The 12,844-nt window shown below is 50.3% G+C and overlaps 1 protein-coding gene across 1 annotated transcript in view; it reads left to right on the forward strand.

The window, feature by feature from the left end:
• The first annotated feature begins 1,870 nt into the window (after positions 1–1,870).
• Positions 1,871–12,844, forward strand: part of PRPS2 (phosphoribosyl pyrophosphate synthetase 2) — a 36,073-nt gene continuing 25,099 nt past the window's right edge. The window contains exons 1-2 of the mRNA XM_047843989.1: positions 1,871–2,056; positions 8,479–8,662. Of these exons, the coding sequence (XP_047699945.1) occupies positions 1,935–2,056; positions 8,479–8,662 (306 nt within the window). The 5' untranslated portion in view covers positions 1,871–1,934. The remainder of the gene's footprint in view (positions 2,057–8,478; positions 8,663–12,844) is intronic.

Below are 12,844 nucleotides of genomic sequence, written 5' to 3' on the forward strand. Positions count from 1 at the left end.
GGCTTTCACTCACTTCTGCTGCGTTCGAGAGTGCATCAGTTTTGTTGCCAAAGAACCATGGTCCTGCCCTGCTGACAAGAGGCCACTTTCCCGCTGAGAAGAACATGTATATAGCTTGTCTCTGAGAAAAAAAGTTTAAGGACCTAAAAATTACAGCAATATTGTTAGTAGAAAATGTTATTAGGAGAGTTTAAAAATAATTACATTAGGAGACTCATTCAGTAAAAATTTTAGACATATGGTTGAGTATGAGCATAAATCTCATTGCCATGGTAATTAACTGTAAAACGCAGAGATAACAACTCACTGCAAGGAGGGCTGGGTTGTTCTTTTCTTTTTTAATAATAGAGCACATACACGTCCCCAGGAAGAATGGAAAATGCTGCCAGAATGGGTGCTTTGGACAACTTTTGGGTAAACAGGCGGATTCAGGAGTTTAAAGAAAAGTACATGGACCCAGATGAAACATCCCAATTACATGAATAATCCCAAGAATCCCCCAAATCCCAATAATATGAGGTCAGTTTACAGCGGGCTACAAGCTGCCTTCTGTGTGGACGGAGGGCCAATTGTTGGCGGGGGGGGGGGGGGGGGGGGGGGGGGGGGGGGGGGGGATACCCAGCCATTTATCCGACTTGTTTAATCTGTTGTCATTGAGAAGCATTAAATTGGCCAGCAGGACTAGCACGTGGGGCCCACATTCTCATGTAATACATTCCTTTCCTCTGCATTTGATTTGTGCACAGAGGTTGGCATTTGCTTGGGAAAACCTTTCTTGCTCCCTTCTGCAGGGGGAGAGGGGAAGGAGCAGGCTCAGGGGCTATGGAGAGCGGTGGCTGGGGACCACCTGGTGGGAGTGGGCAGGGGGCAGGGTGAGGTTCCTGGGGTCAGGCCAGGAGAACCGACTGGCTGGACGTTGCAAAACTGGCCTGAGGACTACCTAAAGACGGGGAATCTAGAGGGGCCTCGGTTTGCTCCCATTCACCATCAGCATGAAGAGTAACCCTGCCCCTCCATGTGTGGTCAGGTCTCAGATGGCCACTGGCATCGGCGGCTTTTTTCAAGGGCAGCGGGCAATTTTGTAGCAGTTGAGGCACCAGCGAATTTTGACTAAGGACTAGATAGTACATAATTTAGGCTTTGCGGGCCACGAGGCAAAATGGGAGAGGTTATTACGTAGGTGCTCACATAACAAGAGAGACAAATTTTCACAGTGGTTTTATGGCCAAAATACAAAAAAATAAAAATAATTTAGTACAGCTTTTTGCAGTGCGCACCTACTAAAGAGAGGAAAGGATTTATTTATTTATTTATTTATTTATTTATTTATTTATTTATTTATTTATTAAGGGGATACTATTTTTCTTAACTGGGGTGCGATGGCAGGACAGGTAACGATCACACAGATTGCAAATGCTCCTGTTTAGCGCTCCGGTAGAAACAGGCAGCGCTGCGGTTCCGGCCCCGCGGGTCAGAGTTTTACAGATCCCTGGAGCTGAACACCAGTCGTCTGCAATGGGTATGGGGGTATTCCGTGTTGGGGGGGCTCGCTCCGGTTGCTAGATACGTCCACAGCCTCTTCCCGCACCCTCCCGCGGTGCCCAGTTAATCGGGCTCATTGGCCCTCCCTCTCGAGGCTGGACGGGAAGGTCTAGAACGGGGCCGAGCGCTCTCCCTCTACAGCCCCTCCTCCCCAGCTCCGCTCCCTCCAGCTCCCCCAGCTCCTCCTCCTCCTCCCCCCGGGTCCCGCCGCGGCGCGTTCCGGCTCCGCCGCCCCGCTCCGGGTCCACCAAGCCCCGCCCCCTCGAGCCCGGCTCCGACTCCGCCCCTGCAGCTCCGCCCCCTCCAGCTACTTTCCACTCCGCTCCTCCCTTGGTCGACAGCCGCGCTTTCCCGCTCGCGTCGCAGCCTCCGGTGCCACCGCCGCCTCCGCCATGCCCAACATCGTGCTCTTCAGCGGCAGCTCGCACCAGGACCTGTCCCAGCGCGTGGCCGACCGCCTGGGCCTGGAGCTGGGCAAGGTGGTCACTAAGAAGTTCAGCAACCAGGAGACCAGGTGGGGGCCGCGCCGGCGGCCGGGCCGGGCCGGGCCGGGCCGGGCCGGGGAGGGCGCCGGGCGCGCGGCTGCGGGGCCGGGCCGGGCCGGTCGCCGCCCCCCCCACCCCCCGCTCCCCACCCCGGACCACTCCGCGGCCGCCCGCTCCCCCTTCCGGGGCGGGACGGCCACGACGCGGCCTCCGCGCCACCGCTGCGGCGCCCAGGAGACGCGGAGGAGGGCGGCCCGGGGCCCGGAAGGGCGACCTCGGGGCGGTCACCAGCGTCGAGGAGAGGTGGGCGCAGCCGGCGGGAACCGCCTGGGTGCAGGGCACGCGGCGACGGACGCCTCTGGGTGTGCTCGCCCGGTGCTCCCGGATCCGCGCCTGGCCGGTCCTCTACCCGGCTCCGCCCACGTCCTCTGCCCGCCTGTGCCCTGCACTCACCTGGGGCCCGTCCGAAAGCCGCGTCCCCTCCCTGCCCGGGAGCTCTGATCCCCGCGGCGGGCGGGGCGGGGCGGGGGGGGGGCGTGGGTGTTGTAAAAGCTCCCGGGTGACCCTCCGGAGCAGCCGGGGTGCAGAAGTCTGGGTTAGCCAGAGGGGGTGTCTGTGCGGAGGGCTTGAAGAGCGCGAGAGCTCCAGAGGGCACGTGCTGGTGCCCCTGAGCGTCCTCTTCAGTTTTCTGCCCCGAACACGACACACACTTTCATCCTCTTCGTAGGCCTGGGACTCTGCTGTCTCCAGCAGCAAGGCCACGCATGGTTCGGGCGTAACTGCCACCTGTGTCTCAGGTCCAGGAGATGCGGTCACCTCTGTTCAGTGACGTCAGGCTGGTGGCCACCCTCGGAAGCGCGACAGGGGCCCCGTTTTCCACCTGCCTGAGTCCGCCCAACTCTTTGAACAATTTCAAATTGCTCTCCTGTTTTTCTTCTCCCCCTTAAATGCTGAGCCCTGTACACACTAATCATGTGTGTATCTTTGGCAAAGATCCAGTGCAACGAACACTTTCAGCAAGCGATTCTGGAACAATTGATGCAGGCTGCCAAAAACAAACAAACAAAAAACAAACAAACAAAAAACAAAAGCAAAAAAAACCCAACAACAGTCCTCCATCTATACTTCTCACCATGTCAAAAATGACCCTGAGAGGGGTTGCAGACTTAAAATGTAAAACCTGGAACGAAGCATTTCTAGAAGAAAGCATGGGAGAAAACCTTGATGGCCTTTGGCTTAGTCAAAAATTTCTGAGCTCCTGGGGAGTTCTGTTAATACATACGGGGAAAATGGTGTCTGTTGAGTCAACTTTTTAGGCTATATGAAGCCCCTTCTTCCGGGTGGGAAATCGCAACACATAGTCCTGTTGATTCTGTAAGTGAAGAAACGTTTGGGAATGGGTAACAGGTGGCATAAATGCCAGGAGTCCTTCAGCCAAAGATTTCCGCTTTGTGGAGTTTCAGGCAGAAGCCCTGGAGGGCTCTGGAGAAGGAGAGCGTAGCTGGGTTTGAATGTTGTGATGTCTGGCCAGTCCTGTTTAGGTCTCAGGAGCTCTAAGAAGAATGGGGTGATAGTTTCTGTTCAAGAGCTGGCGTCGTGTAAGTAGGGGAGAAATGTCTGGGCGAAGTAGATTTTGAAAGCAAATTTGTTGCCCTCCTGTGTTATCTCCGGGCAACGCGATCCTGTGCTGCCGAAGAGCAGCAAATCTAGCTCGGAAGTCCGTCGTGAAGTCATTGTTGGATTTCTGTTCCAAATACTGGATGTACTGTTGGGTGCAACTCATTCAGGCATTGAAGTATGATTGTCTGTTTGTTTTAACTCAGGTTTATTTGCTTTCCAGTATTTTGTCACCACCACCTGATAAGTAGAAATCGTGAGGTCTGGAAAACCACGAAACAGGAACTCTGGGAATTGCTTCTACAGTCAGATTATATGTTTTTTGTTTTGTTTTGTTTTGTTTTTAAGTAATCTCTACGTCCAAGGTGGGGCTCAGACCCATGACCCGGAGATCAAGAGTCTCCCGCTCTACTGACTGAGCCACCCAGGTGCCCCAATATTATATGTTTTTAGTACTTAGAATATAAAACGTTAGCTTCCTGACTTTTCTCCTTCCCATAAACTGTCTAGGCCCAGGGGTTGATTTGTACAAACAGTCCTGTCTATGCTAGGTGTTGTACTAGTGATCTGGTTTTTACTGTGTGGTCCCAGGGATGAGACACAGGGTTAAAGCAAGAGAAAAATGATTCAGCTCACCTTAAGACGCCCCTTCCTGAACGTCTCCCCTCAGCTGGGACCAGAAATCTGCTTTGATGTCCTGCTTATCACTCCTTCCGTTCCCCACTTTTTTTTTTTTTTAATTTTTTTTTGTACGGAGTCTCTACATGGGGCTCGAACTCACAACCCTGAGATCAGGAGTTGCCCACTCCACCGACCGAGCCAGCCGGGCATGCCCACCCCCATCCCCCACCTCATCGGACACACAGGGCCTCCTGATTTTCCCTTCTCATCTCTGAATCATTTGAGGTACAGCAGAGAGATGCCCGCCCCAGCTTCGCTATAGACCACTGAAGTCCCACCGTGAAGGTGTCTGCGGGTCTGTTCTAACATTTTAGCCCCGGTCACTTAACCTGCCCACGGGGTCGTTCGCTGATACCGAGAGACCCGACATTCTGGTTATCTATTGCTGTGTCACAAGTCACCCGGAATTCAACAGCTTAAGACAGCAATTGTTTATTTCACTCCCACACCCACAGCCCGGGCAGCGCCCCGTGTGCTGGCATCTGGGGCAGTTAACTGGGGATGGCGGGTCCACTTTGAAGACGGCTCGCTCACACGGCTGGTGATTTGGTGCTAGCTTTTGCCTGGGAGCGGCTACTTGAGCTTTCCCATAGCACGGGAGGCAGGAAGTGGCCGCAGCCAGTCTCTTAAGGTCTGGACCCTGAAGTCAGTGCATTGTCGCCTCTGTCACAATCGGTTGTCGGGCAGAGTCCTCCCAAATCCAGTGGGGGGGGGGGAGGGGCAGAGAAAGAGGGAGACACAGAATCAGAAGCAGGCTCCAGGCTGCAAGCTGTCAGCATGGAGCCTGATGCGGGGCTCAAACCCACAGACCGTGAGATCCTGACCTGAGCTGAAGTCGGCTGCCTAACCGACTGAGCCACCCAGGCGCCAATCCCCTTCTTGATGGGAAGAGTTTCAAAGCATCTCTGCAGCCGCCTTTTCATCAATGAGCACACTCACTCATTGTTGAGTCAGATAAACTCATCTGCCTTCTTATTGGCGGATCAGTGAAGATTCTCCATCTGAATGGCAAATGGATGCTGCCTTCTGGCCACAAGTGTTTGAAATTAAGCCCCTACACTAAAGATTGGTCGTGATCATCTTTAGGAGTAGAAGCAGGAAAAAAAGTTGCCATGGTGATAGGATTTCTTTCAGCCTCTGCCGGACTGCTGGTCATGCGGGCCCTGAGGTTCCCCAAGAAAAATAGGCCAAAGAAGCAGGTCTTTTGGGATAAAGCGTCATAACACCAGAGGGTAGCAAGTTTTTTCTGTAACAGGCCAGGCGGTAAGTGGTTTAGGCTTGGCAGGCCCGTGCCCTCTGGGTCACTGCCACATCTTCCGGTTGTGTGGGGTAGAGGTCTGTCACGGGTCACTGCAGTCCTTTCTGGAAGCTCGAGGGGAGAAGCCGTTCCCTTGCCTTTCTCAGCTTCTAGAGGCTGCCTGTGGCCCTTGATTCCTTCTTCCATCTTCCAAAGCCAGCAACGTAGCATCTCTCTGACGCTGCTTCAGTCCTCGTATGTCTCCCTCTCCCATCTTCAAGGACCCTTGTGATTGCCTTGGGCCAACTGGAATACTCCAGGAAAATCCCCCTATTTTCAGGTCTGCTGATGAGTAACCATAATTCCATCTGCTGACTTGTTTCCCCTTTGCCATGGAACTAACATTTTCAGGGGTTCTGGGGCTTAGGACATAGACCTCTTTGCAGGGCCATTCTGCCTACCATGCTGATTTCCAAATTGACTTGATTCCACAGTTGAGAGGATGCTCACAAAGGAATTACATTTAGCCCCTGAGAACTCGAAATAGGAGGGAGCACGTAGAATTGTGTCTCTCTCACCCTGGGGGTGGCGTCAGACTGGTTCAACTTGAAGTGGGTCATCATTTTCCACTGTTACCAAAAGTCATTTTCAGATCGGCTCAACTTGAAAGCCTTCATTTTTGTGTTTCGAGAGCCCGACGCGGGGCTCGAACTCACGGACCGTGAGATCATGACCTGAGCCGAAGTCGGACGCTCAAACGACTGAGCCCCCCAGGCGCCCCTGTGTTCCGATTATTCTAGTTGAGGTTGGGTAGAAGCTTCTGTTGACTCAATAGACTACTGCATGGATTCCAAATACGGACTCCTTTAATTTTTTTTTTTTTTATTTTTAAGAAAGAATCGGCTCTTTAGAGAAAACAATATGATTGGGTCTAGTTGTCATTTAAAATAAGATTCACGATATTTCTTTTTAGAGGGAGCCCCTTTGCAGCTGGTCTTACTGGAATGCTTTCCTAAAAATCATCGTGCTGTGCAGAGTCCTACAATAAAGACCACAGGGCTTATGGGGGAAATGGGGCTGGTTGGGGGTGCAGTGATCAAAACTTCAGCAACGTTTTAAAAAGACGTGAATGTCATAGAAATGGTAAAGCACTTTATACACGTTACAGGCTTAGAAAGCGTAAGCGCTGTCGTAAGTATGGCCCTTTCCTTGGGGGAATGATTCCGGGGGGGGGGGGGCTGTAGCTTTGGGGTTCTCGTGAGGCGATGGAGGGAGTCTGAAGTGGTATGTCGAGTGGTGATACCAGATGCGGGCGGGTGTGGCCGTTGTCCTGGGGAGGGGGGGCGGCGGCGGCATCGGGGGAGGATTTCTGAGCGGCTTCTCCATCCAGCTGGGCGCCGTCCAGTTTGCTGCAGTCAGTCTTATCTCGGGACGAAAGACGGTGGGCAAGCCAACGCGGCCTTCGCGTTCGGCTCGCATTGTTCCTGAGGTATCACTTGGAAGAAGATTAGGCTTTTCAAACCCAGCATCGTAGCAGAGCTGAAGGTCTCCCGGGCGCCTGGCAGTGCCGTCAAGGATGTGCCCCGGTACGTGCCAGGGACGGGCTGGCCTGCGGGCGTGTTGAGCGCTCAGGATTCTCCGCCCACAAAACAGAAATTGTCCAACATGCAACTTTCAAAGACACGGTGGGAATGTAGACTGTCAGCCAAGCGTTTAAGTCGGAATTTGGAATCACTACTCAGAAAACTTAGCAGGTGAAAAGGTAGGACAACACACTCCAGGGAGAACAAAGCACCGAAAGTTGTGTGTAAAAGGGAAATATAAACTTGGATTGAAGTTTACTTTGTGGCTCGGCTCCAAGTAGCATTTACACAGTTAACGGTAGCTGTCGTATTTGGTTGGAGTATTGATCTCCGTTGGGATGGTGGGACCAGAAGGCTGCAGGTGGTACAGGCAATGGGGGATGGGGGGTTGGCGGGGGATAGACTTATGTCCTCGTCTTCATAGCACGATGACCACACGTGATGCTTAAAATGAAAAATCAAAATGAAGCTATACGAAGTTACTAGTTGGAGGCTTGAAGGGAAATGCCTAAAAACCATATCAAGAGTCCAAATTGGTTGCCTCTGGGATGTTTGTTACAAGGCTTACAGAATGACTTCGCTTTGTTTTGTTGTTGTTGTTGTTGTTGTTTTTAATTTATTTTGAGAGAGAGAGACAGAGAGAGAATCCCAAGCAGTCTCCGCACTGTCAGCGTGGAGCCCGACGTGGGGCTCAACGTCATGAACCCTGAGATCATGACCTGAGCTGAAATCAAGAGTCAGACGCTTAACTGACTGAGCCCCCCAGGCGCCCCCAGAATGACTTGAATTTTTTAAGCAGTGTGTATATGTAACTTTAATAAAAGTAAAAACTCAATATACTATTTAGCAGAAAGAAGTCAATGGAACAGGACTGAGACCTATTTCTAACGAGCATAGTGGACCCTCTCCTACATGAAAAGTTCTGCTCACAAGGTGGTCCTCAGCTAGCCTTTGGGAACTTCGTTTTGGAAACGGCTCTCCCCCCCATTCCCAGATACGAACAGCTCACCCTACTAACCTGTGAGAACAGTGTGGTTAGTGCGGAACACCTGGGGGTCCGGAACTTTGGTACGTGCCGGGCAGATGGAGCCCGTGTGACCAGCCCCCCGATCGTACCCTAGACACCGATGCGTTTCCTTGGTGGACAGCACTTCACGAGTGCTGTCACGGCTTGTTGCTCGGGGACTCTGAGCTCAGCCTGTAATAAATCATAGCCAGGAGTGCGCCTGTATGGTGAATCCTGGCCACTCATCACACCTAACGGTGCTCCAGGGGACCTCGAAGACAGCAAATATACTTGACTATTAACAGATGGCATTTTTTTTTTTCCCAGCGTCGAGATCGGTGAGAGCGTGAGGGGCGAAGATGTCTACATCATCCAGAGTGGCTGTGGAGAAATCAACGACAACCTCATGGAGCTTCTCATCATGATCAACGCCTGTAAGATCGCGTCATCTTCCAGGGTGACTGCTGTGATCCCGTGTTTTCCGTATGCTCGACAAGACAAAAAGGACAAGGTAGGAGATTTGGGTCCTGTTGGAGGAACCCGCTCTGGGTGAACATCAGCCTTTTTTCCTCCCCTCCCAGAGTAACTCAGAGTATCTGGGAAACATTTGCTTTCTATTTTAAGGACTGTGTAAATATGGTATCTCATCGTGGCTTTTCAAAGGTTTGTCTTTGAACCCGCCATTACATATTAATATTTACACATCTACATACAGATAAGGCATATTTTTGCATGTATTACAATACCATATAGCCCTGGTGACAAAACTGTTGTCTATCTCGATGGTGGTGGGCAGAACTAAATAATGCCACCCGCTGAGTACAGAAAACTGGGGAACGGGAATCACATCGCTGGAGCATATCAACGCCAGTATCTCGGTTGTGACTCTATACTATAATTTTGCAAGATGTTCCCATGAGCCCAAACTGGGTAAAGGGCACAACGGGACCTTTGAATTGAGGTGAGTCTACAGCTCTCTCAAGATAAAACATGTAATTTAAAAAGATACACCGTTACCTCTTTGTAACCGTTCAAGAAGAACGAAGGTTGACATCGTTGAATGTTTTCTTTTAGCAACAGTAGCACTAGAGGAGGCTGTGTGGGTTTCTAGAAGAAATTAAAGATCTAGACCTTGCCTTTGAGGACAAAGAGAGAAGTTGGAATTTCTGGGGAGCTTTAGAAGGGATTGTATTAGTTTCCCACGGCTGCTGTAACACATCACCACACGCTGGGTGGCCTAAAACAACAGAAACATGTTCTGTCACCATTCTGGAGGCCAAGCGTCAGAGAACAAGGTGTCGGCAGGGCCACGCTCCTTCTGGATACTCCGTGCGGGAAGCCTTCTTTGCCTCTTCCGGTTTCCGGTGGCTCCTGGCATTCCTCGGCTTCTGGAAGCGTCACTCTCACCTCTGCCTCTTTCTTCACATGGCCGTCTTCCCTGTGTCCGTGTGTACTTTTCTTTTATAAAAGGACAGTCGTTGGGTTAGAACCCATCCTGATCCAGAGTGATCTCATTTTGATCTTTGCCTTACTTCTATCTGCAAACACCCTATTTTTATTTTTATTTTTTTATTGTTATTTTTAAATTCTCTTTGTACACCCAAGGTGGGGCTCGAACTCACGACCCCGAGCTCAAGAGTGGCAATCTCTTCTGACTGAGCCAGCCAGGCGCCCCTGCAAACACCCTATTTTTAAATGAGGTCACATTCTGAGGCTCTGGGTAGACAAGTTTTAGGGGGATATCACTCAAACCACGATAGGGATCAACCCCTAAGCTTTTATCTGCTTTATATCTTACGAATATGTAGCTGTTCAGTCGGGTTCCGTGTGAATCCTTCCATTTTGGAAGACACACGGCTGTTCTGTGATATGGTGACTAATCACGAGAAGGGTTCCCCCCGATACACCTCCATTTATCACCCTAATTTATTTTCTGAAACAACACAGATTTCCAAACAGCATACAAGATTCCCTCATATATGAAAAAAATCCCTTTATAAAGTTTTTTTTCATGTTTATGTATTTATTTTGCAAGAGAGAGAGAGAGAGAGAGAGGGAGAGAATGAATGAATGAATGAATGAATCCCAAGCAGGCTCAGCACTGTCAGCATGGAACACGACATGGGACTTGATCCCACGAACCATGAGATCGTGACCTGAGCTGAAATCGAGAGTCTGAGGCTTACCCGGCTGAGCCACCCAGGTGCCCCCAAAATTCCTTTATAAATTTGAATTCCCATACTGAGGTCCCCCTAAATTATAATGCCTCTTCAGATGTGGTTCCCAGGCCCCATGCCGAATACAGCTGTCTGTTAATTTCTCACTAGAAATTTGATCTCCAGAACTCGATTCTGCAGTTGAGATATGATTTACCCTGTATCGATTAGAAGGGGTCAGCATCGTTTTTCTGTAAAGGGGTGTCTGGTCTCTGTGGCAGCAGCTGAACTTGGGTTGTAAATGGCGGGTGTGGCTGGATTCCAGTGCAACCTTTATTTATGGAGACTGAAATGTGAATTTCATACAATTGTCACTTGCCATAAAACGTTCTTCTTTTGTTTTTTTTTTTTTTCCTTTTCATCCAGCTATTTACTCCTGTAAAAACCATTACTACCTCACAAGCAGCACAAAAACAAGTGGCTGGTCATGAGAGTGGGTGTGTGTGACGTCGTGACCGTGTGTCTGTATCACTTTGTGACGTAGCTTTAGCTGAGGGCAGCGAGAACCTTAAGTCCCATGTGCTGCTCTGAAGTTTTCTCTGTCTGCATCTTTAGCTATTAAAGTTCCATTCATTTTTGTCCCCTAAGTATGATCTCTTGTCTTAGGTATTCCTCCCATTTGTGCGTTTCCATGGGACTGTTAGCATCTTCACTTGTGTCCATATCACAAAGGAGCCAATGATATTCTGCTGTTTCTCGTCTGTGTAGCAAGAAGTTTAGTAAATTCGGTATTCTGTGATTTGCAATCGGGTTCTCCTTTTGCTTTGGCATTCAGTGCTAAGATAAGCAGTGCATTGTATCTTCTTGGGTAAATGATTCCTTTCATTGTTACGCGGCCCCTGTCCCGCATGCACGTGGCCCTAACTTTTCCTTCACTGATACCAGTCGAGACTGCTGCATGTTTTGCCTGCGAGCATCCAGTTTGCCGTTACTTCTGTTTCCAAGGTTGTGTTTTTCAGACTGTGTTGCTCACGTTCATTCATAATGAACTCTTTGTCGTGTAGACAAACCGGCACTGCTTGGCCCTGGTCCTTTGTGTGCGCCCGGCTCCTGCTTTCCGGGGGGTGTGACCACACTCCTGGCCTCCGGGCTCTGCCAGTGGTGTCCCCCATCCCCCCACCGTGCTGATGAGGAGAGCCCTACAGAGTTGCTCAGACACTAGTGGGTTTACCTCTTCTGTGGCACCTGCCTCACTCTTTACCCTCTCTCCTGGTGTCGGACACTTGGGTGCGTGTTCCGTTTGGGGCCATTTTGCACACCTGTTTCCTTTCATGCCGTCTGCATCACATGGGTGTAAGTGTGTGTCTTGAAACAACCTGGTACCTATTTTTAGTGTTTCCTTGTATTTTTTTAATTTATTTTTAAAGTAATCTTGCACCCCATGTGGGACTCGAACTCACGACCCTGAGGTCTAGAGTCGCGTGCTCTTCTGACTGAACCAGCCAGGCGCCCTTTTTTTTTTTTTTAGGTTTTTATAAAAGCTGTTTTTCGTTTTTAACCCCATCGGACAGTTCCACACTTGGCCAAGCTTAACTGCTGATGGAAGAGATAAGACGTTCATTGTCAACAACGCACAGGCATGGATGTGGATAGCCATTGAGAGACTGCACGGAGAGCAGCGGAGGGAGGCCTGAGTTCAGAAATTGTGTGGCTTATTGTTAGAGATAACTTACTAGAAAAGAAGGACTCGCGGACGGTTGTTGGCGTCCGGTTTCTTTTGCTGCTGTAATAAATTACTATAAACTGGGGGGCTTAAAACAACCCAAATGTTCTCTCCTGCCGTCCTGGAGGCCGGAGGTCGAGAACCGAGGTGTGACAGAGCTGTGCCGGCTGCAGGCTCCAGGGAAGGATCCCGCCTGCCTCTTCCAGCTTCTGGGGGTGGCCTCGCTCCTTGGCTCAAGGCCACATCCCTCCAGCCTCTGCTCTGTCTTCTCTTGGCTTCTCTGATCTCCATGAAACCTCCTTGGAAGGAGCCTACCAAGGGATTCAGAAGTGCCTGAGAGAAGTGGCCTGAGCCCGTGAGCAAACTTCATTTACCAGGAACTGGGCTGAGCGATGAGACCCCGAATGTGGGAAAACCCTTCTCCCCACTTTTCACTTTGCTTAGATCGGCTAGAGGCCCTACAGTGTTTGAATGTGACGGGAAGTCATGGGCCACCCTTGCTCTCTGGGCTCAGAAAGAAAATTCTCCTCAGCTACCGGGGGGATCCCTGGGCTGTATCCAGCCCACTGGGTTTCTCTCGTCCTTTTCCTTCCCATAGGATTGTGCTACCCATGATGTCTGAGACATGATGAAATTCTGTGTAATTGACCTATTCAGAGTTATGTGCAAAGAAGCCTATCTATCTATCTATCTATCTATATATATATATATAGGCTGTAGCTTTATATATGTATACACGTGTGTGTATGTATATATATATATATGTGTGTGTGTGCGTATATATACACACACACACACATATATATATATATGT

The sequence above is a fragment of the Prionailurus viverrinus genome, chromosome X (assembly GCF_022837055.1).
Source record: "Prionailurus viverrinus isolate Anna chromosome X, UM_Priviv_1.0, whole genome shotgun sequence".
In the NCBI taxonomy this organism is placed as follows: Eukaryota; Metazoa; Chordata; class Mammalia; order Carnivora; family Felidae; genus Prionailurus; species Prionailurus viverrinus.